This window comes from Larimichthys crocea, chromosome VIII, assembly GCF_000972845.2.
Source record: "Larimichthys crocea isolate SSNF chromosome VIII, L_crocea_2.0, whole genome shotgun sequence".
In the NCBI taxonomy this organism is placed as follows: domain Eukaryota; kingdom Metazoa; phylum Chordata; class Actinopteri; family Sciaenidae; genus Larimichthys; species Larimichthys crocea.
Genome location: NC_040018.1, coordinates 19,833,148 through 19,858,946, shown reverse-complemented (window position 1 = coordinate 19,858,946; position 25,799 = coordinate 19,833,148). Strand labels below are relative to the sequence as shown.

At 40.6% G+C, this 25,799-nt stretch overlaps 1 protein-coding gene across 2 annotated transcripts in view; it reads right to left on the bottom strand.

Moving 5' to 3' along the window:
* Positions 1-25,799, bottom strand: part of sema4bb (sema domain, immunoglobulin domain (Ig), transmembrane domain (TM) and short cytoplasmic domain, (semaphorin) 4Bb) — a 51,337-nt gene that overhangs the window by 13,158 nt on the left and 12,380 nt on the right. For both annotated transcript variants that reach the window (XM_027281348.1, XM_027281347.1), the window contains exons 2-5: positions 15,931-16,371; positions 2,475-2,635; positions 2,216-2,278; positions 1,528-1,626 (exon numbers count right to left, since the gene is read on the bottom strand). In XM_027281348.1, the coding sequence (XP_027137149.1) occupies positions 1,528-1,626; positions 2,216-2,278; positions 2,475-2,635; positions 15,931-16,051 (444 nt within the window). In that variant the 5' untranslated portion in view covers positions 16,052-16,371. The remainder of the gene's footprint in view (positions 1-1,527; positions 1,627-2,215; positions 2,279-2,474; positions 2,636-15,930; positions 16,372-25,799) is intronic.

The window sequence follows — 25,799 nt, the reverse complement described above, 5'->3', positions numbered from 1 at the left end:
TACTGTTTGCTCAAGTGTATATGCCAAGCAGAACTACACTAAGTACGTCAGTGAATATTAGCCTCTGAAAACAGTTGTATAATAGTTGTCTTTTTTGGCTCTGCAGGAGCTTTGTCAAGAGAAAACGTGACATTAGTTGAGTAATCTCAGGGTTGGGCCGTCTGAACAGAAAGCCTGTGTTACAAACAGTGACGTCCTTTGACCGACTGCCCAAAACCAAAAGATACAATAATACAATGAAAACAGGGAAAAGCAGAGAATTTGGCGTTTTTGGTTTCTACTTTTTGTATTGTAGCTAATTATTTTCTTGAAATGATTGGTCTGTTTGTCTCTAAGTGTTGGATCCAATATGGGACTGAAGTCACTGTCATAGACCGAGCCTTTACATAATTAGATATCACTTTTAGGGATGGATAAAATCACGTTTTTTAAGTCTATCCTTAAACAAACCCGACAGGTTGACATTGAAACAGCAGGGATTTAGTACTACAAAGAAGATTGCACATTTGATTTGTCTTCAGTTAAGGTCAATGCATTTTCTGCACCGAATGAGGACAGTATATACTGTCCACCATCACTTACATTGAAACTGCTTTAAGAGGACTCTCTATGCAGTCCATATAGAGAGAAGGAACAATTACAGCCACAGAGAAAGCATTGAATGAACATACAGCACGTGAATGTGAGTATTGTATCAAGATAGACGTGCAAAAATGTGCGTAGGCAAATTGCTGTAATTGTAATGACTTGTTCCATTTAACACAGAGAGCCTCCAATGTCTAGAAAATCTTCCTGTGCTTCATCATTATGAGTTGTTGTTATACTCTAGCCTTGCTTGAATTCATGTCCATCATGTGATTGTTTAGTGTATCTTCTTGGCCTTACACTGCCTGTAAACCCCTCTGACTGTTTTGAGAAGAGCTATAAAAATAAAGCATTTATAAATGTTAATATTATGCATTTCAGAGAGCGTCTGGTATGTAGGAATGCTCTTGGTGACACACACACACTCACTCAGAGTTCTGGACTCTGTCAACATGACGAGCGTTCACCCAGACCGACCAGACTCGGGGTAGGAATCCCAGTTCAGGGCCTTAAGTCCTGCCAAATCATCTTCAGCATGAGATGTCCTGTGTTTTTCTTTTCACTCTGACGTCAAAGGAGGGAGTTTAATGTCCTGCTTCAAGCGTCGTGCTGTCGCAAAGCTCGATTGCCCCCCCCATCACTGAAATCGATGTCATCCTGCTGCCGGTTACCATCACTCCAGATTTACTCCTTCGCTAGATAAACAGATCTACCACTTCCCTCTTGCTGGAAACCACACGGCTCGTGTACCCCCTGTTGACTTGTCTGGCTAAAGTGCCTCAGCAGCATTTGGTTACGCTCGGCTAGCAACAGATTCAATACTGACATGGTGGGTAAAAGAGCTCGATTCCACAGGAACACAAAAGAAATATCTAAAAATTTGTTGGAAGTTGGAAATAAATAAAAATCAAGTTTTGAGAGTTTTGAGAAGTCATTACTTACTATGTAGGCGCAAATGGGACTGAAGGCGTAGGTACCACACACATAGAGATGAGTGCTGTTCAGCCGCAGGAGAATTTTGATGTAATTGAAACAATCAGTCTGGATGGGGAACAAATGGAGAAGCAAGTGTGAGGTCTGCGTGTGAGGACAGTCCTCAAAGTCTTTGCCTGACATGCTGAAGCTCGTGATCACAACACACAAATACGTCAGAAGCTGTTTGAAATAAACTGTTAGAAACATGAAAGTGTTCTCATTTCTCAAACAGTGAAGTGAAAAACCTCCCAGCGTCACACAGCAGTTGCCTGGTGGGCTCTCCGTAATACACAGACCACAGTTGTACACTGCAGTAAAAAGATTACTAAGGTTTGTCGCCTAGAAATACAACAGTGGGCATGACAACAAGGTAACAGACAGACAGAGAGTGAGAAAGAAGCGGTGCACAAAAGAGCAATTCCCTGGTGAGGTTGCACACTTGATGAATCTATTTGTAACTTGTGGAAAGGTTTGTCAACACAAAACCCAATGCTCATTTTATCTTCTCTGAACACCAGTGAAACGATTCAGAGAGGAGTGCGAGGAAAGAGCATGCAGTCTGTACAAGGAAAGCTTTTAGATGCTGTCATTATGGTACTATTTTCCTGAGGTATTTTTATTATTTTCGCTGGAGTAGTAAAAAGGTGCTTCTCACCTCCAGGTTCTTGCCTTTGAAGCTGCATTCCTCTCTTTTTCCAGCAGGAGTGCCCCATGTCAGCTAAAGATGAAAAGAAAAGTCTGAATAAAACAGGGAACCATGCTGCTTCTCCTCAGGACAGTTGCTCTAATATCATAATATATAAAATAACTTGTGTGTGGTATGGAAATAAACAAAAATTTGTATTTAACTACAATTATTGTATTCACAAACTCCTAAAACTTTTGCCTCTGGTAATCTATTTGGGCATACTGACGTTCTTCTGCAGCTTGGTCTTGCTGATATCCGAGAGGCTAAGGGCGAACAGAGCCTCCCTAGCTCCGACATAGAGCATGTCATCCTCCTGGCTGAGCAGTAAAGAGGTGTAATTGAAGACGCCATCTACAGAGAACCTCTTGGCCGACCTCTCCTTTGCATCTGGAAAACACAAAAATAAAAAACACACGCATTGGAGATTATGATCGAGTAGCAGGACAGAGCAGAAAGGAACAGAGTGGTACAGATCACATCCTGATGCTGGACATAAATGTGCATACAAGCGCATGAACAGGTACGAAATTACAATGCACACAATGCAGCGTTTTTGCCTTCTGCAAAGAGAAAAACAATTACTGATTTCCATATCACAGTGCTGGGGTTTAAAATTCATGTTGAGGAGTGTTTAACATCTCATCTCATTACCAGAAACAAAAATGTTTTAAACTTTAAGATACAAACTACCTGCTGAAATGATTCGTTTTGTGATGCAAAAACATCACATGTACAGTATGTAGGTATGAGATTAGTTTCTCATATCCAACCAGAAATCTGGTTAACAGCATAAAACTAAAACTTCCAAGCTCTTCTAAGATGAAAACCTAAAAAAAAGAGCAATTTATTTTGAAGGTGAGGCAAAGGTGAGTTATGGAGTCAAGACATCTACAGAAACAATGTTTCGACAGTGTTTCTGCTACTTCAGGATGATCCACCATGCCTAAAATTAAGCAATGTGCAACCAAAAGCATCTGAGAGACTGTCCAATGAAGAGACATGAAAACAAACATAGCAACAGAGAATGAGCATCCTTGTTCAACAATAAACAAAGAGAAAAATGATTAAAAATACATGTTTATGTAGAAATAAGATGCCATATGCTGACGTTCGTGTTTATGTTGAAAAAGCTACTTGGTTATATTTGGCTGACTATGACAAATTGACATGAAATGACTCCCACTTGTCCAGCAGGAGTAAGCCAAACACAAATGTACAAGCACTCCAAGGAAATCTGGGAATCTCCATCAAGGCTTCAGAGGGAGCCACAAATCTCGCAGGACACAGGAACAAGTGGACGGATCACATCGAACTCGAGCACAACACGTAGCTGTGAGCTTCAATAAAATCAATTTATGACACAAAGGGAGAAACCCTCATCGAGCACCATTTCTGGTCAACCTGAACTGTCTCTGTTTATCTGTGGCAGCCAGCAGCTACTGTAGCTCCATCAGAACATGTCACATGTATGCCAGTGAGCCACGTCCACACTTTCCTGTGCTGGCCAGCTCTCTCTTTGCTCTGCTCTGTACTGGCAACAGGGCAAAAGCCTCTTCTACTCAACACCAATCTAAATCTCCTTCATTCTGCTGCTCGCCAAACCCTCTTCAAATGGATCTCTTCAGCAGTGGGCCATAAGTCAAATTAGTTACTTTTTCCCCCTGCAGGCTCGAATAGTTCTTGTGATGAGGCACAGATTCAACGTACACATTGCTCCTTTTATAGAATTTCCCTTGGCATCACTCGAGATCCTCCACTGCGGCATCAGCAGCAGCTTTTTAACGCTTTGCAATGAGAAAGTGGTGTTTCAAGAGATTTGGGTTGATCTTTGGAGCCAGTATTTGTAAGAGTCTGACAATTAGTCACTTTTCAGTTTGAGTTATTCCATGATAAACTGTATAAATGGCAACAAATGGTCCAGAAACTCATGAAAAGTTATTTATTCAAAACCTCAACGCGTTGTGATTCTTAAGGAAATGACAGCTGAGCCGGGGACAGCGCGTATCTGGATGGCTGGGTGTTATCACATCATATGTATCAACAAGACTAACAATCTTTTGGAGGTCATCAAAGACATGGGATATGTGCAATCAAATATTTGTGCATCCATTGCTTACATACTTCTTAGCATTTGACCATCTTTGTAAATGTTTATCTATTGCCTCCCATTCCAAACATATTAAAACACACTCGATGCGCTCCCTAAGCCAAAGCGCTGGGGGTCACGGACTCCATTTGCTTATCCAAATAAGATTACTGGCTCGTATCTGGAGCCATCAACACTAATATTTGCTGCAGTTTATAACCGTTTATAGCCCTTTTTTTCTTGTGTATAACCACCAAACTGAATTCAAATTAAGACAGTAAGAAAAAGACACCAGCAGCACGTTTATCTCCATCACTCCAGGTGGTGCATTGGACCATAATGCAAATGGAGCCAGTAAACAGCAATAAACGTTTACAACCCACGACTTAAACTTTTCAATATGCTTGCAAACAAATGGTTCATCTAACACTCGAAGCACTTTGGCAATGATCGCTTCCCCCCCTTATGGGATTGAAAGCCAGCTGCATAAGCCACATCTTGTCCAAAATCAAATCTGAGGCCTTTTCCAGATCAACAGCCCTCATTCAGTTTAAAACGTTGTGACATCTGGAGTCAATGAAGAGAGGGGCCTGTCATTAAAATCCAGGGAGGGGGATACAAAATTAAAATTAAAAAAATCTAAATAAATAAATAAATAAATATGACTTCCTATTGTCATCTTTAAGAAACTTGTATTTTTCCTGTCCTGAGTGACCCATGTGAGGAAGGAAAACTGGTTTTATTTCAAGGTGAATTAAGTCTGTTAAAAATGTTCTAAATGCTCATAAAGAGAGCTATACTTAGTCCCAGTGGACGCCACCGTCGGCAGACAAAGGAGTGCCGTCTCTCCTCTCAACAGGGGGACGTATCATAGCTTGACTGTCACGGCTCCCCTGAGTTTTTGGCCATTCACTGGAACCAAAAACAGCCTTCCCTCAGCATATTAAAACTCTCTGACATAAATCACAGTGACATCCTCTTAGACAGACAATGGAGTAACGAGCAGACGAGAGCACACTCATGAAACTTTTACTCAGAGAGCAGACCAGGGGTACTTAGTAGGAGGGGTGGGGTGGGCAGGGGGATGAGGTCGAGGTACTGAGTGGGAGTTGTGGTAACCAGGAAGATGGGATCGAGATGTTGACCTATGAAGAGACATGTAGACGAGCAGAGGAAAATGTTATTTTCAAAGCACTCTGAGATGGATTTTTGATAAGAGCAGAAGGTCAAGCAGTAATGTCAGCACTGTGTCGAGATGTGTTGGTTTAAAACTCAAGGCTTTCGCTCTCTTCCATCTACATTAGTTGGTTCTTTTTAAAAAAAAAAAAACTTTTACACTTTCCGATGCAAGCGGCTCAGTTATGTGTTTTGACACGCTTGCAGCAAAATGCCGGGCATCTGCAGGCCATTTCACAGCCAGTCTCCAGGTCCATTTATCACCCGCCTGTTTAATCAGCTGGCTGTCACCAAGCCGGACCCTCAACCTCTGCTAATGCTCATCACATCGCACCTACCATCAATATGGCTGCTTTATTGTCGGTGCTAACATGCTGAATTAGTTAGTACCTCCAATTCAGCCTAAAACTCAAACTCCCCACGGTTATGAAAAGCTTACAAGCTGCAAAAGAAACTGGCCAGTGGTCCAATGGTATAGTTCAAAAGATGAGGACTATGGACAGTTGGAGGTCTTTTCTCTACTAGCACATAAAAACCTCTAAGCAATTATGTGGCATTTCATTTTGGCAGTGTATTCATTGATTGTGACGTTCTTTATTAAATCAGTGGTGGAGGTAAAGATAATGAAAGTATCGCACCAGTTCTGTGTGCATACAATGAACATCTCAAAGCTTCTTCTTTAATTAAAACAAAGATATGAGGGAAAGGTTTTACATCTGTGTCTCTAAAAGGGTTTAGAGTCTTCAGCTCTGTGTGTGTTCAATCCATCAACTGTTGAAATATTACACAGTATGTAATATATAAAATATTTCCTGCCTATAGATTCTTGTATTAATGTAAACTGCTTTACAGATAATGCAAATGTTTCATTATGACTATGGCAGTATGTGCAACATGCAAATCAGTGCTGGTGGGAGACAAAGTTTCTATATAAGAGGATGAAGAAAGGGAGAAACAGACAAGCACATAACCCCTGCACAACCACAAAATGTTCTTTTCACACTTAAACTAGAAAGAACATATTTATTTGTGAGCTTTAAAAGATGTTGGCATGTGGTTTTTATGCTCTTGGGACAGAGCCAGGATAGCGGCTCCCGCCTGCTTACAGACTTTATGCTAAGCTAACTGGCTGATGACTAAAATATAATAAAATGCTCTACTATAACTTTAACAGAAGCACAAAGACTCTGAAACAAATAAAAGTGGCTGTAGATATAACATGATTGAAGGGGAAATGTTTTTTTAATATCTCAAAATCTTTTCAAATGTTTTTACTTGAAGAATAAAATACACTTTTGATAACTAAGTTGAGAGATCAGACCCCCAAAATAGCACGATGACGTCACTTAGGATTTGCATGCCCATGAATCCCTTCATTCACATCACAGCTGAGTGTGGTTCAGTGTGTGCTTACTCACCATTGAGGTAAGTAAGATATCATCAGAGGGTGCCAGCTTGCAGACAGTGTCACTGAGTAATAAAATACATGCCAGCACTTTGGCAGGCATCATATTTCAGAGAAAATGGAGCAGGATCAACCTATTTTTCTAAGGTTTAATAGTACTCTAAGGGTGGGGCGATTGATTGGCTGCTTGGTAGGCATTTGCCTGCCAAGACACTCCTAAAAGCCCTGACTGTAAACATGGCCCAGATTTACTAAAGCAGCGTGAGCCAAGTCACAAGGCAAGGGGGCAACGGGGACAAAGGGGTTCACTTGCAGCTGGGCAGAGAAAACTCAAAGGAAAGGAGAGTGCAGCAGGGCTGATATTTATCTCACACTGAGCTCTGCTTATCTTACATGTGAGACACAGATTTATCAAAAAAAAAAAAAAAAAAAATCTATCTATCTCTGCCCTTTGCTAGCCACACAACAGTGCACAGCTTCAAGGCTCTCTGTTTAACACGATTTGACAATGGACTTGATACTAGCACTGGAACTCCCTGACAGAAGTCACTTCAAGGTCATTGCAGTGCCACTCCTCCTGATATTTGGGCAAAGTGATAGTTATTTATTGGTCTGTGACCACTGGCAACCAAAAGCAGCTACTGCTATAGTCTGCCAGCCAAGTCAGCAAAGAAACACCATTTGTCTGCACAGTTAAGAGGACATGGACCTCTGATGCAGAGGCAGACTGGGTTTGTGGAGCTGGGGGCAAACCTTACTCCACATAGAGTCTTTGGTTACTTGAGTGCATTCTATTATTTTTACAAGGCTGTATTTGCAAATTAATGCAGTGAGTAAAAGCTCTACAAAATCTGAAACAGACAAAGAACAGAGGCAGAGAAAATCACACGTCGCTGGACTGTAAATATAAGCTGACAGTGCTGAATAAGTGTCTCAGAAAGAGTGTGACACCAACAGTATCTGTAAGGACAGGCAGGAAGGCTCACAGATGTGTTGTTTGTCATCACTGGCAATGACGGTGTGGCTTTGCTGCAATTTTTGTGTGTATACGGTGTGTATTAAGTTCACATTTGGGTGTGTACTGTATGTGTGTGTGTGTGTGTGTGTGTGTGTGTGTGTGTGTGTGTGTGTGTGTGTGTGTACGTGTGTGTGTGTACACATCGTACTGACAGACGGCTGCACCTCACAGATAATAACCAGAGCCTGACAGTGTGTATGTCCAGTGTTTGCTGTGTGTGAGGATTATGCAGAAAAGAGGTGTTAATGGTGCCATATGGTTTCCTATGCAGGCTCATAATCAGGGCAACAACAGAAAACCATGAAATGTGTCAATGTTTGTTGGAAATGTTGCATATACTGGAAAAGCCCTGAAATACTAAAGAAAATGCTCCTTTCACCCTCTGAAGAAAAAACAACATTTTCCTGACACACATACCAAGGATGAGGTCATTGCTTAAAAACACTGAATACCTCTAAAAGCAGAGAACAAGGGACTGACACAGACATGATGCTCTGCTCTGTAATTATTGGCTCTTAGGTGTCATCCTGATGCATTCTGGATTGGCACACATCCAACCAACACTGAAAGCAGTGAAGCAATGGAGCACAACGGTCTATCACGACTGAAAGCTGACAAAATCCTGGATATTAGCTTGGTGAGACAGAGACAGACTGAGACAGAGGGAAGGAGGGAGAGAGGGAGAGAGAGACGCTCTGTGGTATCTGAATGAGTTATTCAGACACAGACACATTGAAACACTGAGAGGGAGACAGATAGTTGGTATAACATCCTCACACATATAATTCAAAACAGACGTGCCTGTGCTTGTCATGTGTGGCATGCCTCTTCAACCTCTCTCCATCTTCCTCCTACAGTCTCTCTCTACAGGCAAGAGACGATGTCACAAGAATCTGACAAAGATTTAGACACATTTGCTTTGCGCTCATGTGGAATTTGAGCGTAAAAACCAATGTAGTTGGTAAATTTGACTATAGCATCCTGACTGTCATTTTAAAAATCAAAAAGACCATCAAAATGTCTGCTTTTTGACCTGGTTCTGTTCAGGATTCAACAGCAGTCAATAATAAATAAACTTCTTATTAAATGTAACAACCTAATATTTTCTGAGGTGGTAAACGCAGAGTAACACTGCTCTATATGGTGGTTTTCATGGTCAATGGCTGGTTTCAAAATGCATGCATACTCACGGGGAATTCACTGGAAATTGTGATTGCTTGCAGCGCTGCCAAATCAAAATAAGTTACTGCCACTGCAAACTCAGATCATAGTTCAGATGTATTACCGACAAAGTAGCTGCTCAATGAGTTTAAAACTTCAACCCTGAGTGTTAAATTAATCAGGGCTAAAATCAAAGAGTTGTAATTTAAACGAGGCATCGGGCAGCTTCTGACTTTCCACCTTCCACTACTTCAAATGCTTTCTTTATTTTGATAGGTACTCGTATCCTCATTGAAAAAAAAGACACAGGCAAGAAACATTGGCTTGATTAATGACACGATATCCAAAGCTCAGCCAAGTGGACTTGGAAAAAAATAAATAAAATGTCATTTGTGTTGGCACTGCAAACATCCAAATCCAGCTGGCTTGCACATGTGTGCAGATGGTTTCTGCTGCAGCTCGAATCCCATCAAAGTACACTTTGATATGTCGCTTCTGCTATTTTCCGAGCTTGCACACTGGTCGATTTTTAGTGCACCAGTGGAGCTCTGTGCCGCTTACTAAGTGCATTCACTTTGGACTGGCATGTGTTGAAGGTCTTTAAGTGCGACTACCACAGCATACATTGCCGACATAACCCTCTACACTGTGTGTGTGTCTGGAGAGGCCCTCTATAAGAAGAGCAGGCTGGAGTCGAAACTGAGTGTCTTGCTCTCCACTCATCCACCACAAAGTAAGTACAATGAGAAGTGGTCAAGCACATTGGTTTACACTCCGCTAACAGCTCACACACACACACACACACACACACACACACACACACACACACACACACACACACACACACACACACACACACACACACACACACACACACACCATCTGTCGTTCATTTTGATAAGGACGCTGCTTCCTATCACAAATCTGTGCACCTGCACACACAGCAGAATGTCAGCTGTCAGTTTATAAAATATAAGGACAGATAGGATTTCTATAAACTGTGACACTTGAACAGAATCTTTCAGCTCAGTCTATAGTATATATTTTTTCAACCATGCCTCACAGGGACACGCACCTCGCTCTCTCTTTTCACATACACCCACAAGTAAGAATAAAAGGCATGTGGAGCATATTAACATCCTGGAACTGAATCAGGAAACTTCTGACTTTTAATGAAAGATACATGAGACAGCTGCTTTTAACTGTTTAAGTTCTGCCTCAACTCGAATGTAAAATCTTTCCAGAGCACATGCTTATTTTGGTAATACGTTGTTGTGAAAATAATAAGTGTGTGGTAGTGATAAACATTTAAAAATATATTTTATTAGTAGCTGCAACAGTGATGATTGGTGAGTCAGTGTGTGCGTCAACGTGGTAAAATGTGAGACGAGTTTCAGTACGTTGGCAGATGTTCATCTATCTGTGGACAGATTTTGTCAACGCAATGGTGTCACAGATTGACTCACACAAATATACAGGTGTGTAGTTGAGATCAAAATGAAAGCTGAGGTTGAAGATGGGTGTGGCCCAACCACTGACAGTATACAGTGCACGCATGACGTCACCCATAGGTTTCCAAAGAGCCGTTTTGAAGCTCAAAATCTGCCTCTGGACGTGGATGATCTGTGGACCTGAAAGTGAGCTGAATGATGTCTGGCTCAAACAAGCCGTCAGTAACGGCACCTATCTGTCAATCGAAGCGGGCATGCTCTTAATTATGCAAACATGTTTATTTCTTCTGTGACATTTTAAAATGGGGGGCTCATGGTCACTGACACATTCGTAGCCAGCCTCAAGTAGCTGTTCGGGGGACTACTTCTTGGCCCTTCCACATTGACTTCACTTTACAGACACACAAAGGTGGCCGTTTGGGCCTGACCCACGAGTGTTCATTACACATAATAATGTAGTAATGTAATGTAATGTAGACTATAGTATATAGTACTCCTGGGTCAGCGTGTCAGAGTATCACTGCTGGTGTGATCAATTGCAAGATTGTTCATATGACCACATAATTGAGTATTATGAAAAATAAACAGTTTGAAATGCATTACTACAAATCAGTATGATAACAAGGTGTGACAATAAGAGCCACCGTGTTATAATCTACACGAGCAGAATCCATAGAAACTCTTTCTTCAGCATCACCGTTAATGGGGGCAAAGCCTATTTTAAGCTTGTTACTATATACAGTTTTACAACTATACACACACACACACACAGTGCACCACAAGGACAGAGGAGACAGATTATGGATGTATTCAATTATTTTCTGGACCGCTCATTGACATAGTTACACTATGGGAGGAGCAAAAGATTACATATACAGTATACAGGGTCGAAGTCTCAGACTTTGTTTTATTTTAGTCACAGCCAGCTTTGATGTCAGTCTTTTAGCAGCAGTGTGTTTATTCCATACCTTTCTTATGCTAAATTTAATGGAAACAATAAAGAATGTCTCTTTGAAGGCAATGTGGACAATGAAGTGTGACAAAAAGCATTCGTTTGTTTGTGTATCGTAAAATAAAAAGTTATGTTGTGTGACTTCACTTTATGAGTTGTCCGGAGTGATTTACAGTCAGCAACCATATAAATCCCACATGCTTCATCACTTAAAAGTAAAATTCAATCCATCATAAATGTTTTTTGGTCACAATAACTGTTAAACTATGAAAACCTCTACTGTTAATAGTGATGAGGCAAAGCACATTTTGTTTTGGACAAACCTACAATACACCTAATGACTCTCTTTAACCTCACATTCCTCCCTGTCCGTCTTAATTAACAGCTACACCATTATTTCTCGCTGCTTGCCATTTTCTTCAAATCAAATGTTCCTGATCAAAATCTGCAAAGACTGAACTTTTCTGTACATTCCCTCGAGCGTGCAAGTGCTGAAGCCATTAAAACGTCTGAAACAGACAGAGTCGATGTGCTGTAATTATGCTCCATTGTTGTGGCTGTTATGGCGTTATGTGCAGGCACTTGTAAGTGCAACCTCTGCTGGAAGCCACAGACTGCTTTTCTTTTAGGATCAGTGGGCGTGTCCTTGCTGGGTTTTAGGTGGGCATCGGAGCATGTCATGAGTATTTGGCCTGACCCCCCCTCGCTGCTCCTCCTCTGTTTCTGCACTGCAATCTGCGCACTGCCAAGGTCACTGGATTAGCACGCATGAGAGAAAGTGCACAATATTCACCGAACATAAACCAAACGTAAACGGGAAAGGACACTGTGTACACTGAGCATACACAGCGTGCTCGGGAGCTCGGCTTAAAAGGGTATTTTGATTTGCTTCTCTAGTCAAAGGCAGCCTGTGTGAAAGTATTAAGACTGAAAATGTTTCCTTCTGTTCTGAATGTTTCCTTTGTTACTGTACAGTACATGCATGTACAAACCCTGCACTGTATATATAACAATAACTGATAGTCTATGGATGCCTACTTGTAACAATTAAGAGAGAGAGCGTGTATTAATTAAAAACAAGATTTAAAGTTACCAGCAAAAATGACTAAGCCAATTTGAAAGACTACTTCTGAAGAAAACTTGCACATAAACACCAGATTGGAGGACAAATTCATTCTCAATACATAAGTTATACCAATTAAAACTTAATGAAATTCAAGAATAAAAATCTAACATTGGGATTAATGAAGCTGATAATTAAAGGCTTACTTGACATTATGGGAAATGACGCTTTCTTAACGAGTGAACCAGAGTGAAACAGCCATCCATCCAAAGGTAATAAAGTCTGCCTATTGTTGTGGTTTCCAAATGGTTAAAAGGGGGCACCAAACTATGAGGGTGCGATCAGTTAGCTGTAGGTATCAAGGTTATCAAAAGATAAGAATAAATAATGACTAATTAAATGATTAAAGTTATTAAAGTTGAGAGCATGGCTAACTGTTTCTAATAAGCTCAGTTAACTTGCTATATGAGAGTTGCACCGATCTCATCTAACTTTCAACAAGAAAACAATCAATACAATCATATTTCTTAACATGTTGAACTGAATTTTTATTTATTTATTTATTTATTTATTTATTATGTCTATATGTCTAAATATATTATATATTATGTCAGCTTCAGAAACAGTTCAACATGTATGTTCATGTGATTGAGCTCGACTGAAAAAAGCATCAAGTAGCTGCCAAACGCCCGAACCAGCTCATTAATGTAAACTGTTCTTATTAAGTGCAGAACTTGAAGTTCTTCTTCATGTGCCAAGAGAGGAAAAACAAATCATCTCCTCTGCATCTCTGGAGAAAGACAATAACTTCCTGCCTGAGAAGTTTCTGATAACTAACAGTGATACATGCCGCATGCTTAACCGATGCTTACTGCTTCAAGTCCCATGATCCTTTGTGCTCTCTCTCTCTCTGCACAAGAGCCATAATGAAAAACAGACAGGCTCTCCCACTGCAGCGACCACAAAAACCTCCACTCACTACACATGAGAGATTAGCCCGCTCATTAGGAGAGAAGGAAGGAGCAGGAGGAGAGGGAAAAAGGACAAAAAGAAAAAGGACGCTTTTCCATGAAAAAGGCCATAGGTCCTCTCTCGAGAAAACAGCCCGGGTCCCCCTTTTCTTACAGACTACACAAACCAGAATGGAGGTTTGAAGGGGTGACCTGCTTTACATGTTGTGCATTAATGGCGTGGGTTGAATTGAGGCTAGTTTATATACGAAACATTTAGCAACGTTAGTGATGCTGCAGACCTTGTTTATGCAAAGCTCTACTCTTAGTGAATAGGTTACAATCAGTGTCAGTGACATTTAAATAAGGTTTTCTACACTATATTATCAGCTGAAAAGCATGTTGTCTCACACCACTATTTATGCTCTCCAGTTGAAGGAATATCAATCACTAACTGCTGGTGTCAAAACATAAAAAATTTAATTATGAATGCTGAGTGGAGTAAAGCAAAGAGGGAGGAAGAAAAAAGAAACATCAGTGGTTTGCAAAACACTTAGTTGCTGGGAACCAGCCTTAGGCCAATTTAATCCATTTACTTCTTTGAGAAACAAGTTAAATGGCTCAAGTATGTGAAAGGTTGTTCTCGGGTATAAGCGATGCCAGTTTGAGATGGTGCATGTGAATAACAGCATTACGCCTCGCTGAGTTGGCTGAGGAGTGAAGAAAATAAGCATCAGATTGTTGTTTTCAGAGGGAGGAACTTCAGACTCAGACAGGTAGTGTTTACAGGAGCCGACGCACCCCTTCATCCACTGTACTGTTCCTGCTGTATCGGCAAGGACAGGATAAAAATAAATAAAGCAAGCAGCTTTTACATTTTTTTAAATTTTAAATAATCAATTTGTTAGCGATGTGGAACTGTCTTTTTTCCACAGCTACAACAAACAAATGTTTAGCGACACGCCTCTGTAAAGCAGTCAATTTACCCTGTGAGCCACATCCAAACAGCAACCTTATTTCTCTTTCTCTCCTATTTGTCATAAGCTCCCCATAATGCATCAATCAACTGCCAAAAAGCTGTTAGCTGAACAAATAGTGAATAGCAGCAACATGTTTTCACATTATAAAAGCTCAATCCACAGTTATTATAATGAGGAGTGCTGCAGTGTGGAGTGAAGTAATTACAAACAATGATGAAGTCGGGTGCAAAAAAGAAGTCCTATTGAATCAGTAAATTCACCAGGAGAGACATTAAGTTTATATTTGTGAGATAATTTGTTGCATTTACGCTGGACAATGCCAAAAAGGTGAATTAGTAGCAAACATGGGGGAAGTGCAAGATATGGAGCCAGACTATGCACAGTGTGTGCTGCACAATAGTTATTAGGCCTCAAATTGTTGGACATGAGTAACAGTCTGAGGAGTCACATGTCAATGCTATGCACCCATTGTTCTGTCAGGACTCTGGGTGAGAAAAACAAGAGACACACAAACGAGTGTGCACACACACACACACACACACACACACACACACACACACACACACACACACACAGTGATTTTTGGGCAAAGTGACATCTAATCTTAAAGACCCTCAGGGAACAAACTTATAATTGTACGTGTTGTGAGAGGTGATGTTTGTAGTGCAAGCGTCTTCATGTTAGCACACGTGCATCAGTGCCTGCAGGCACCTGTGGTCTCTGTCATGTCTGTGCCTATAATATACAGTACAGCAGTACAGTAAAGGCTGCTTCACTGCACACTTATTACAGTGATAACTGTGGAGTGACGTGGACTTACAGCTTGAAATTCTTAGTAAACTTTCAAACAGTGGATCATTGAGTTTAGACATGGGTAGACTAAAGGCAGGCTACACCAGTTAGTGACAGCCATAAAAAATGTGGTTTACCTTTAACGAGAAAAAGCCTTTTTGGATAAGGACTAACCAATGTTCTGGGAACTGTCTGGGATAATGAGTTTGGCTGATGTTGTTGGGAGTGAAGTTTCCCTGAATTCTTTAGAGCAGGACAGAGCTGCTAACTTATGCTCTAACACGGTAGGATTCAGGATTTGCTTCCGTACTTTGGGCAAACAGTACACAGTGGATAACTGTTCATCAATGGGGCTTTTTCTTTAATGTAACATATAACTGCACAAAATAATGTCATGCATTAGCCGAGAGCAGGAGGAGACCGCCTGAGCCACCACTCTCTGAGCTCTTCAGAAACCTATGTGTGACTTTGCAGAGACTACGTCTATGTTTTATACAGTACGCTGCTTCAACATATGACTGGGCAATCACTGTTTGTGGTTTAACGAACAATCGGTTATTCTTTGTGAAGCTGTAAAATGCTGAAATGTTTCTAAGAATGCTTAAAATACTCAGAAATGAACAAAAGTGCGTCGGGTAATCAACTTACTGTAAGGGAAACTGATGCGCGGTGTGACATCATCCTCAGTGGCCATCAGTGACTGAAGGCAGCTACCTAATAGCAATGCAGCAGCCAGGAGACTGTGGACAGTCGTAGGTAATGTCCACATGGTTGCTCGATCCTCTCACACAGACTCACACACAAATGCACAGTTTGTTTTTAAGATTCCTTGGAATTCATTAAACTCCTCTCGACTCCGCAGAGCTTTATTTTCTCACTCCCATCTTCCTGCAGGCTGAGGGGGAGTGAACGTGTCCTTGACTTGATTCTTGTACTCCCAGTGGTCCTTACACGCGGTTAGCAGACTCTTAGCACGAAGAGGAATCCTGTCTGGATTAAAGACTGCTTGTTGTCATCTACTCATAGTGCTCTTCGATGGATCAGCACTAAGCTCCAACCAGTGGCCATTTAGCACAAGTCATTTTGGATCTGTGGAGAGAAGAGAGAGAAGTCGTTTCTTTAAGTCTGATCCAAGAACATGTTTAAAAGAACAGATGAAACACAAACTAGAATAACAGATCCATATCCAAAAACTATATAGGCAAAAGATCTGATACATTTGGCTACGGTTCAGTCAGAGGGGGGATGGTGTGGATTGTATTGCAAACAACAAACCAAGAATCAAAGAGTAAAAGGTGTTAATCAGCTCTGACAGCAAACAATGGCATCACCCAAAAATCACGCGGCTCATTTCTTTCTCCTAAGACTTTAATAATCAACTAGGGTACGCTGACGGCTTCTGCTAAAGCCTTGATGACAAAAACAAATATTTATGTTTCTACTGTTTTCTTTTTCACCACACTGCCAAAGAAAAACTAAACTGAACAGATTTTTCAGACCACGAGCCAGCTAACATGAACACTCATATCATGTGGTATCTTTAAAGGGTTTTACAGACTTTTAAAATCAAAGTGAATCTGCACAGTGACCCACAAAGTTTCCCTGAGAGATAAAACACACGTTGGACTTTAAAAAAAAAAAAAAAAAAATTCATTATACTGTCATCAACAATCAGTGAGAGATCCCCAAGAAGATAATATAGCAGCTTGGCTCTAATTTTGTGGTTATGTGGATAAATAAATGAAAGAACAGTGACTCCCAAGACAACTCTGTAATTTGTCTCAAAGAGGCGCAATGCACACATCTGCTCTCTGACTGCAGATAAAGGTGTTAGATGCTGAGATTTTTTTTTTAAACTTAGTAGGGTGTTGGCTTTCTTGAAAATCACTTGAAATATGTACACCTCGCATCACTTTCATCACTGCTAAACAAAGGATACAAGCTGTATAGCTTTATGATAAAAAACAAATGGAAAAACTGCATCTTAGTAACAGCCAATTTGGACAAAATCAGGCAGTGGAGCAAAACGCTTTCCATTCAACTGACTGAGGGTAGTCGGATTAGGCTGCGGTGGTGGAGGCTGTGGAGTACGCCAGGCAAAAAGAAAAGTTGAACCAGAATCAATTTTTCTCAAAGAAAAAAAATCAACCCGACGTCACGCCAGACTGGTCAAACGGCACCACAGTCAGTCCGAAATATCACTAAAACCAGGTGCTAACCAGTTCGTGGAGTAAACTATGACGGTCTCCCAGTTCTGTCCTGGCTTGATTTATTTTTGTGTATACAACTTCTATGTCTTCTATGTGTCTGGCTTGCTGTCCATGCTGACGCCTTCCACACTGCCGCACAACCTTACAGTTGATTGAACGCCTGATTGGGTCTGAATGAAGTTGGTATGGTGAACTTGTTACCAAACCATTACACAACCTTCCAATATGAAGTACATTAGCATTTATTTGGAGTCACGTCTGTGGCAAACGCGTTTGGTCTCCACCAACACTTGGCTCTTAAGCTGCTAAATGTTCCACATTCACCAGCCAGCTGCTGCCTTTATCTGCCTGCTGTTTAGTACTGAGCCTATTGTGGCCATAAATGACACTATGAAAGTGAAGCGAGTAAAGTAGCACTAGAAAACAAAACAGAGCTGAAAGTTATGGTCAAGGTCTAAATTATCTGTAGATTTGATACAACAAGCGACCCATTGTTATTATAAAAATATTGGTTATGGTCATATTAATAGTCACGCTAACAGCTCTAAGAGGCTATACTATGGCACAGCAGTACTTTAAATTATGCAAATGTTGCCATGCCAACATATAAGCAATGACAATGCTAAATTGGTTATTATAGCATGCCAAAATTTGCTAGTTGGCACTAAACACAACATACAGCTGCGTCTGATATGGGCATTAAAATTCATCCAGAGGGGGTGTCAAACAAACAGGAGTGCAGACTATAATATATTTTTATGATTTACCAATAACCTGTGAAGAGTAAAGACACCTAAGTCAGTGAACATAGGAAAGCCTGTTCCTGACAGGGCTGTCTGTCTCACCCCCCCTGAGCTCCCACATAGGTGGTGACGTTTAGAAAGTAAACACTGGAGAGCACATGGCGTCTCTGGGTGAGAGCTTGCGTCACTGCAGCTACTCCCAAAAGACCTCATTCAAATATTTTACGGGAGCTTATAAATCCAGCAACAGTACAAGACAACTGGAGGTCAAATAGTGCCCTCCGGTTGTCTGCTGAGACAATTCCCTGCTGGGGAATACCGTTTCAAAAAAACTTCTGATTAACCTGAACACACTGCAACAGAAAACAGGATGCACAGAGATTTACAACCACGTCTCTCCACTACCTGCCAGTGCAAAAGCTGATCATAGACCAGTTGGCTTACAGACCTGCAGATTGGCACCAGGAAGATTAGCAGCTTGCTGACTGAATGGCTTGTTGAGTTGATGGCTGCTACCAGACAGATTGTCATTGACTGGCAAGCTGTTCTTCTTGCATAATGACCGGGTATAAGTGGCATTCTTGTAGGTAAGTGGATGGTCATCTCCCTCACCTTTGCAATGGCAAGACAGATTATACTAACTTCACTGAATAAAACCTTTCCCCCCTTATCTCCTGCATCTGTGCCTCGCTGTCACACCCGTCTCTGTCTGTCCCGTAGGTCTCGACCAGTGAACAATATGTCTGTGTCACTCATCACTTCACTACCAGCCTGCTTTGGTTCCTGCTGCTCCACTGAAGCTATCTGAGTCACTGGAGGCTGAAACATCCGTTCATGATCCTGTAGTGTGTCCCCCCCACCTCCTTGGCTAGTCCTTTTCATGCCTGCTGAGACTACAACAACAAGCATGGCAGGCCTGCATGTGTCACACACCCCAGGTCTCCATGTTCCCAGGGCATATCCTTATATAACTCCAGTGGTCTTTTAAATTTTAATGACGGAAGAGGGGTGATGTTAGGAGGGTTTCCTGCCACTTTGATGATTTAGGAAACTTTTCCATAGGGCACTAATGCATAAATAAATCAACACCTTCGCGGTGACCTTTTAGTGTCCAAATGCTGTTAAAAAAATACTTTTGTGGTTGTTATGTGCAGTCACTTTGTCTAGAAAAAAGGTGATAAATGGCCACTATCCAGATAAGCAGTGACAAGTAGTGTTAACGACACACTGAGGTGTGACTGATTTGATATTTATTATATCAAAATACATCAGATACGATCTATATAAAAATAGAAGAAACTGGTGCTAATACCAGGAGTGTCCTTGGTACACAGAGTCCTTGTGGTATCTTGCATTTGAACACCTCTCTCTGGTGCCTCGTCAAAGGAAAAACTAAAAAGTTAGTGGACTCATTCATAAATGAGTTATGTCAATATGAAGATGCCCCCGCAGCAGACTAGGAAGCTTTAAGGTATCTGGGGAATCCAAAACACAGCATGACTCATGGGTGCAATGCCTAAAATGTTCATAAAACCGGCACCTGAGGCAGACAAAATGGATGTTCCACACCCCAAAGGCAGATCCACTGAGACACAGCAAGGGTATTTTAACTGATGTACTGACAGACTCGTGTTTTCTTTTACATATTTCCATTGCTTGAATACCATGTCACAGCACATTCATTTTAGTCAAATCAATCATGAAGTCTCCTAATCCACTCTGAATAACAACAAAGCATGGATCTAAAGAAAAAGCATCAAATATTAAGCGTTAAATCATATTTGACAGCAAGTACTCAACCAAAGAAATTGATCTTATTAGAAGCAACTATTATAGGACTTATAGGATTAGAGCTCTATTCGACTGGAGCTGTTACAGTGCAGCAAACCCACTATGCTCAGTGCCATAGGACCCATCTGCTCATCTAGGAGCAGGTCTGCTGCTCCTTGTATCTATGAAGGGTGAATCTGGTGCCATATTGCTCAAGGCAACAGATTCATTAACCTTTCAAACCTCCCTCGAGGCTCCCTTTTAATACCTGCATCTGTTGAGAGAGAGAAAGGATGTGACAGACACACTGGACGATACACTCGACCAGGTCACAGCAAGTTCACTGGGTAGGGAGCAGCATGAAAGCTAACCAGCTAGCTTTGTATAAACGACCGGGCTTTGTGCTCGACAACCAGATCCCCAATAAGTCATCCCCGCAAAGTGACTTGTCTCTCATTTAGTCTTTGGCACAGGCTGAGACACTTATGGAGATAATCAGCGGCTGGGCAGGACCCTGTGATGAGAGCGCTATCACAGAGCTCGACATGAGGCTAGATTAGGCAGTCGTCCAATCCATTAACAGTATCATGAGCACATCTAAGTCCAAAGTGAAAGAGAACTATAAAAGCATTTGCATTTTATTGCGCAGCTGCAATCGAGTTTGAAACTTTAGTGTCTCATGTTTTGCCAGCTTTAAGGGTGACATTGTAAGCAGCTGAAAACATATCAGTATCTGCTCCCAACAAATAAAAAATATATACTGTAGAGACTACAGGTTTGATCATTTTCATTGGGTCAAATATCACTTCTTGTCTTGTTTTGTTAAAATTGATTTCTTTCCCTTCCAGATCTGAGCCTAAAAACCAACATGCCCCCTTGGAGTGTAGATTACTATTCAACATGATTTATGGAGCCATTGTGTTGGGTAGAAAAGACCTCAGTAGGTGACTGACAAGGCAGAGGCTCCTTGCTGTGTCTGCCATTATAACCCTCGCTTATAGCAGTCTGCTCAGCTGAGTGGGCAGTACATGATTGGTTTGAAATCAACCAAGGACATGGTAGGGGGAAGGTAAACCATTTTCACCCAAAAATCAATCGTTGGCTGTTCACTGACGGAGGTGTTTGTTCATTTGTTGCTAAGAAAATGCTATAAAGCCCTTATCCTTTATCGAAAAGTATAATTTCAATAACATCTTGTGGCTCTCCTGAGAGCTCTTGTACTGAAATTGTGTGGATTCACTGGTATAGAATATATTAAAAACGCTGTGTTGTAATCACAGCATTTGCTAAAAAATGTAATCAATTACTCATTACATACTAATCATTTAAAAATTACATTATTCATTACTAAACAGCATAATCAGTATACATAAAGTCAGGCTGCAAAGGCTGCAATGTAATAAATTAGGTGGGCTCACTGTGCTATACTAAACAATTTTTCTTGCTTGATACACTAAAAAAGTTTGCTTATTCAAGACAATTTAGTCTGGTAAATAACCAATAAATGGATGACTCTTGTAATCCTTAGTCAGGGGGTGAAAGGTAAAGTACTGTTATTTTCATAGCGTTTATGGAGCCTTGTGTGAACATGGGGTGCCATATTTCCTCTAATCCAGCCCACCTGGGGAAATGACAGAGGGGAGTAAAGAGGAAGGTTTCAGCTGAGCAGGCTGCTCCCAGCACCAAAAAAAGCAGACACCTAAATAAATCACGACTGGGTTAAAAATAAACTAACAGTAAAACCCTGAATATGTCTACACTGGTTCTAAAATGGTTCTTTGCTTTCTTAGGTATGTATGGCAGCTTATGGATAATGAGTCTATCAGAGGCAAATCTCCAGGTTGTCCTCAGAGAAGTTTTTAATATGGACAGCCTTGTCATACCTCATAACTAGCGGCACAAAATGCAGCCCTTACAAAACATCTTTCCATCTGGATATTGTTTTGTTTTTGCTTCTTAAAAAGGAAACTCCCATAGAGCAGGAAATAAAATGCTGATTAAATGTAAATATTCTAAAGAGAGATTAAAAATAAATAAATAACAGAAGTAAAGTAATCAGCAGGACTTTCAAGAAAACTACGTATATGATACAACCACTGAGAGAGAGAAAAATATTCTTATATTGTCTCTGCAATATAATTTCTACCCTGCAGGTAACACGATTTTCTGTTGGCTCTGAATCCAACCGAGGCCTCTGCGTCAGTACACAACAGAAGAGACTTTAACCCGGGATAAAGTAAAAAACCTTTATGCACGCTCCAACTTTTAGGTCTGTAATATGGGACAGCTGCACACTGAAGATTCAGGATCGTGATGCCTGAAGGCAAACTTTGTGAAAGATACAAATTTGTACAAATGCCATGAAAAAAAACAGATCTGACTACTAATCAAGAGCCATTGATTTAACTTATCCCCTTCCATTTCCACTATGCAAATGTGTTCCTCTTAATGATAGCAAGCACCTGATAATACAAGCTGCAACACGGCACAGCAATCCTGCACTTTTCCAATCTACGATGTGTGTCACAGAAAAGATGAAGTATAAATATATTTATAATAGTAATACTTGTATGGTTGTGTGTGTATTCTGTCTCATTTTATGTGTATTTTTTCATTCCTGTTTGTCATTTTTGTTATCTGCTATTATTTCAAACTCACTCTGTATTTTGATGTAAATAAATGACTAAATCTTTCATTTTGCTAAAATGACTAAGTGAATGAGTGTGGTTATAGTGTTTTTTTTTGTTTTTTTTTCCAGACATAGCACAGCGTCCAAAATTGTTAAGAAAGAAATGAACATTCTATCTTACAACAGTGGGCATTATTTCCTGGACACATCATCATCATCTGCCATATCGAGTTTGTTTGACAGTAATATGAAAGTATCAGAGAAATGAAATCAACAGCGTTTACTAAATTATTGATCACATGTGTGATCCCAGAGTGATAATATGAGGATACTGACTTGTATTATTAATTATTCATAGAATCCTTCTATTGATGACTGGCTGTAATGCATCCTGCTGTGGTATGTCCCTGATGCATCCAAATACACGATGATGACTTTCAAACAGCAAATGGAAATTTCTGGTGAACAAAATTTACTCAAAGGACGTTGTGATGACACTAAAGGCAATTGGGGTCATAAAGCAGTCACTTCCCATGACCCCCGAAATAACTCACTCACTGATGGTAAAAATAAATACAGATGAAAGCCCCATTTTAGCATAACAGACACAAAATATACTTCATAAACGAGAAAGCATCCATTGATGGCATTTTCTGCTACGCAACATGCTATTTTTAATGACCGACAACGCGTAGAATTTCTTTATCTGCTTTTGGATGTGTATCAAAACACACAATGAACCTTTGCCTCTTGAGCTAACCACATTAACCATATCACTCAGTACATGTACACTATGAACACAAATAACTTGTGGGCTGTACATAAACAAACATAAATGGTTCACAGAACATAACTTTCCCAGTAACACCGTAGATTTAATATGATTTGTTTGACTGAGTCAATGTCAGAAGGTTGCATGACCTCTAGGCTGAGAGGAAACATGGGGAAAAAAAATAAAATAAAAAAAATTAGATAAACTTTTGTTTGTGCCTCAGTGAAAACTCCTGCAGTGTCACATGAAAGCCACCTTTCTAAAAATAGTTATTACCCATTATTGGTCTGAAAGAATAATGAGTTCATCAAGGTAGATAGAAATCTAAAGTATTTCTTAATCTGCTCATAAAAATTATTAGGCTTTATTATAAGAGTGCATATTAAAGCAGTGACTGACTGTTCCACCTCCGACATCTTTTTCACATGATAATTAGGTACTATGCTGGGCACTGAATATGTCCAAATTGGCTTTGCATGACCCTAAGATACCAGACGGTCCTGTGGTTAATTGTTTAACTATGGTACGTGCACCGTTTGCATGATCCCACTGCGTCCATGTCTCTGAGTCAGAAGGTATTCATTAAAATGCAGCAACGAACTCAGATTTTTCATCCCTCTTTAGGTTAGCAACGAAATTGTCTTTCAGATACACCAACATGCTGTATACACAGTATTGGAACGAATAGCATAGAGCACGGTGTGACACCACTTTAAGTGTAAGCTTGAATAGGCTCTGAGGAATATTCAAACTCCTTTTTACATTTGTGCACATACTGCTCGGCTTTGCCACGCAGGAAAGAGCAATTATCATTTCAAACGAGTGAGTGAAGCAGAACTGGCAGAGCAGATAAGTGCTTAAAGGAGAGTTGGGGTCACCTTATTCCCTCTGATACAGAGTTGCCCTTGCATCAAATTATTCAAGCCTGACGGGGGAACAGTGGGAGATCGGTTTCTCGAGAAAAAAAGAAAAAAAAGAAAAAAATCTGAAAAGCGTCAATAATGACTGTGTGTGTCAGTCAGAATGCAGCGTGATAAGAGGCATCAGTCCCACTTGATCACAGCCCAGTTACAGAAACTATGGGAATCTTTGTGCAAGCCACTAAGAAAATCACTTTTACAACATTTAAAAATGATTGCTATTAGACTAGAAACTCACTGGGAAACAGATTACACTAATCTCCTTCTGTTTATCATGTGCTTCTGGCTTGGAAAGCTCTCCACACTTTTAACCCGATGACCCATTTAGACTAATAAGTGCTACTGACCAATCAGGAAATCCTCGTCATTAGAACTGAACATTTAGTTTCCAGAGGGAGCATTACAGAAAAAAAAAGTCACAGGGGAATTTCAATTTCCACTATCACTTAGGACTCTGCAGCATGACAGACTGCAATTTAATGATTGTCGAAAGACGTCAGCAGAGAAAGAGAGAGAGAGAGAAAAAAAAGGCAGTTCATTTATTTCCCTGCCACACTCGTCTCCTTGTGACTTTCTACCTATGATGTATGAGGAACACTTGTTGCTATCAAAGCTGCAAATGGCCACAACGCAGGACAACATTGCATTCATCTGCTGGGTTGATGATGATGTCAGTAAAGTCTGTGAACAAACTTTGTGGCGTGACAAAGGAGAGTGGAAGACATGCAGTCATGTAATCACACAATTGAGGCCATTGTGAGGCCTGGACCACGCTGTGTTGGCATCACAGTTCATCTGCTAATTACACCATCAAATCTAAAGACATGGCTATCCATAGTAAGCCATTCATCTCATGACTTAAACATCAAGTTGGGAGGATGCGATTAATCCGTGCAGTTAAAAGGATGTGAGTACTCATTTCTTTATTCGATTTGACAGGCAGGGCAACAGGATTTAAAAGCGTATCAGATGACGATATTCTGTTTATTTAGCCCCCGCTTCACCTTGTCAGACCTGCACTGGAATCACTTCAGCATGTTCAGGTAAGAACATCGATGAAGGTAACGATGGGACTTGACCACAAAACCGTTCACATTACTCATCCCGAGTGGAAACATGACACAGTTTGTCAGAGTCCTTTGTCTGGTTTCGCTGCCTCAAGGCTGTTGGTTGGTTTGGTTTACTCTCAGCAAACATGTAGACTTCAAAAAGGAACAGCTGAAGCACTTCTGCTTTGTTTACTGTCAGGGGCTCTGCCTTTGTCTTTGCGAGCAGGCGCCACCAATAAAGGAAGTAATAAGTCAACAGTGTGGTCTGTCCTGGCAAGAATCCCATTGATAACAGCTGATACATGGACAGATAAGGAATGGTAACATGACTCATTTATAACAGTTTATATATGTACTTAAAAGACAGGGAAATAAAGGACTGTATGAAAATTATTTGGGTGGAGAGGGGGGACCTGAATCTTAA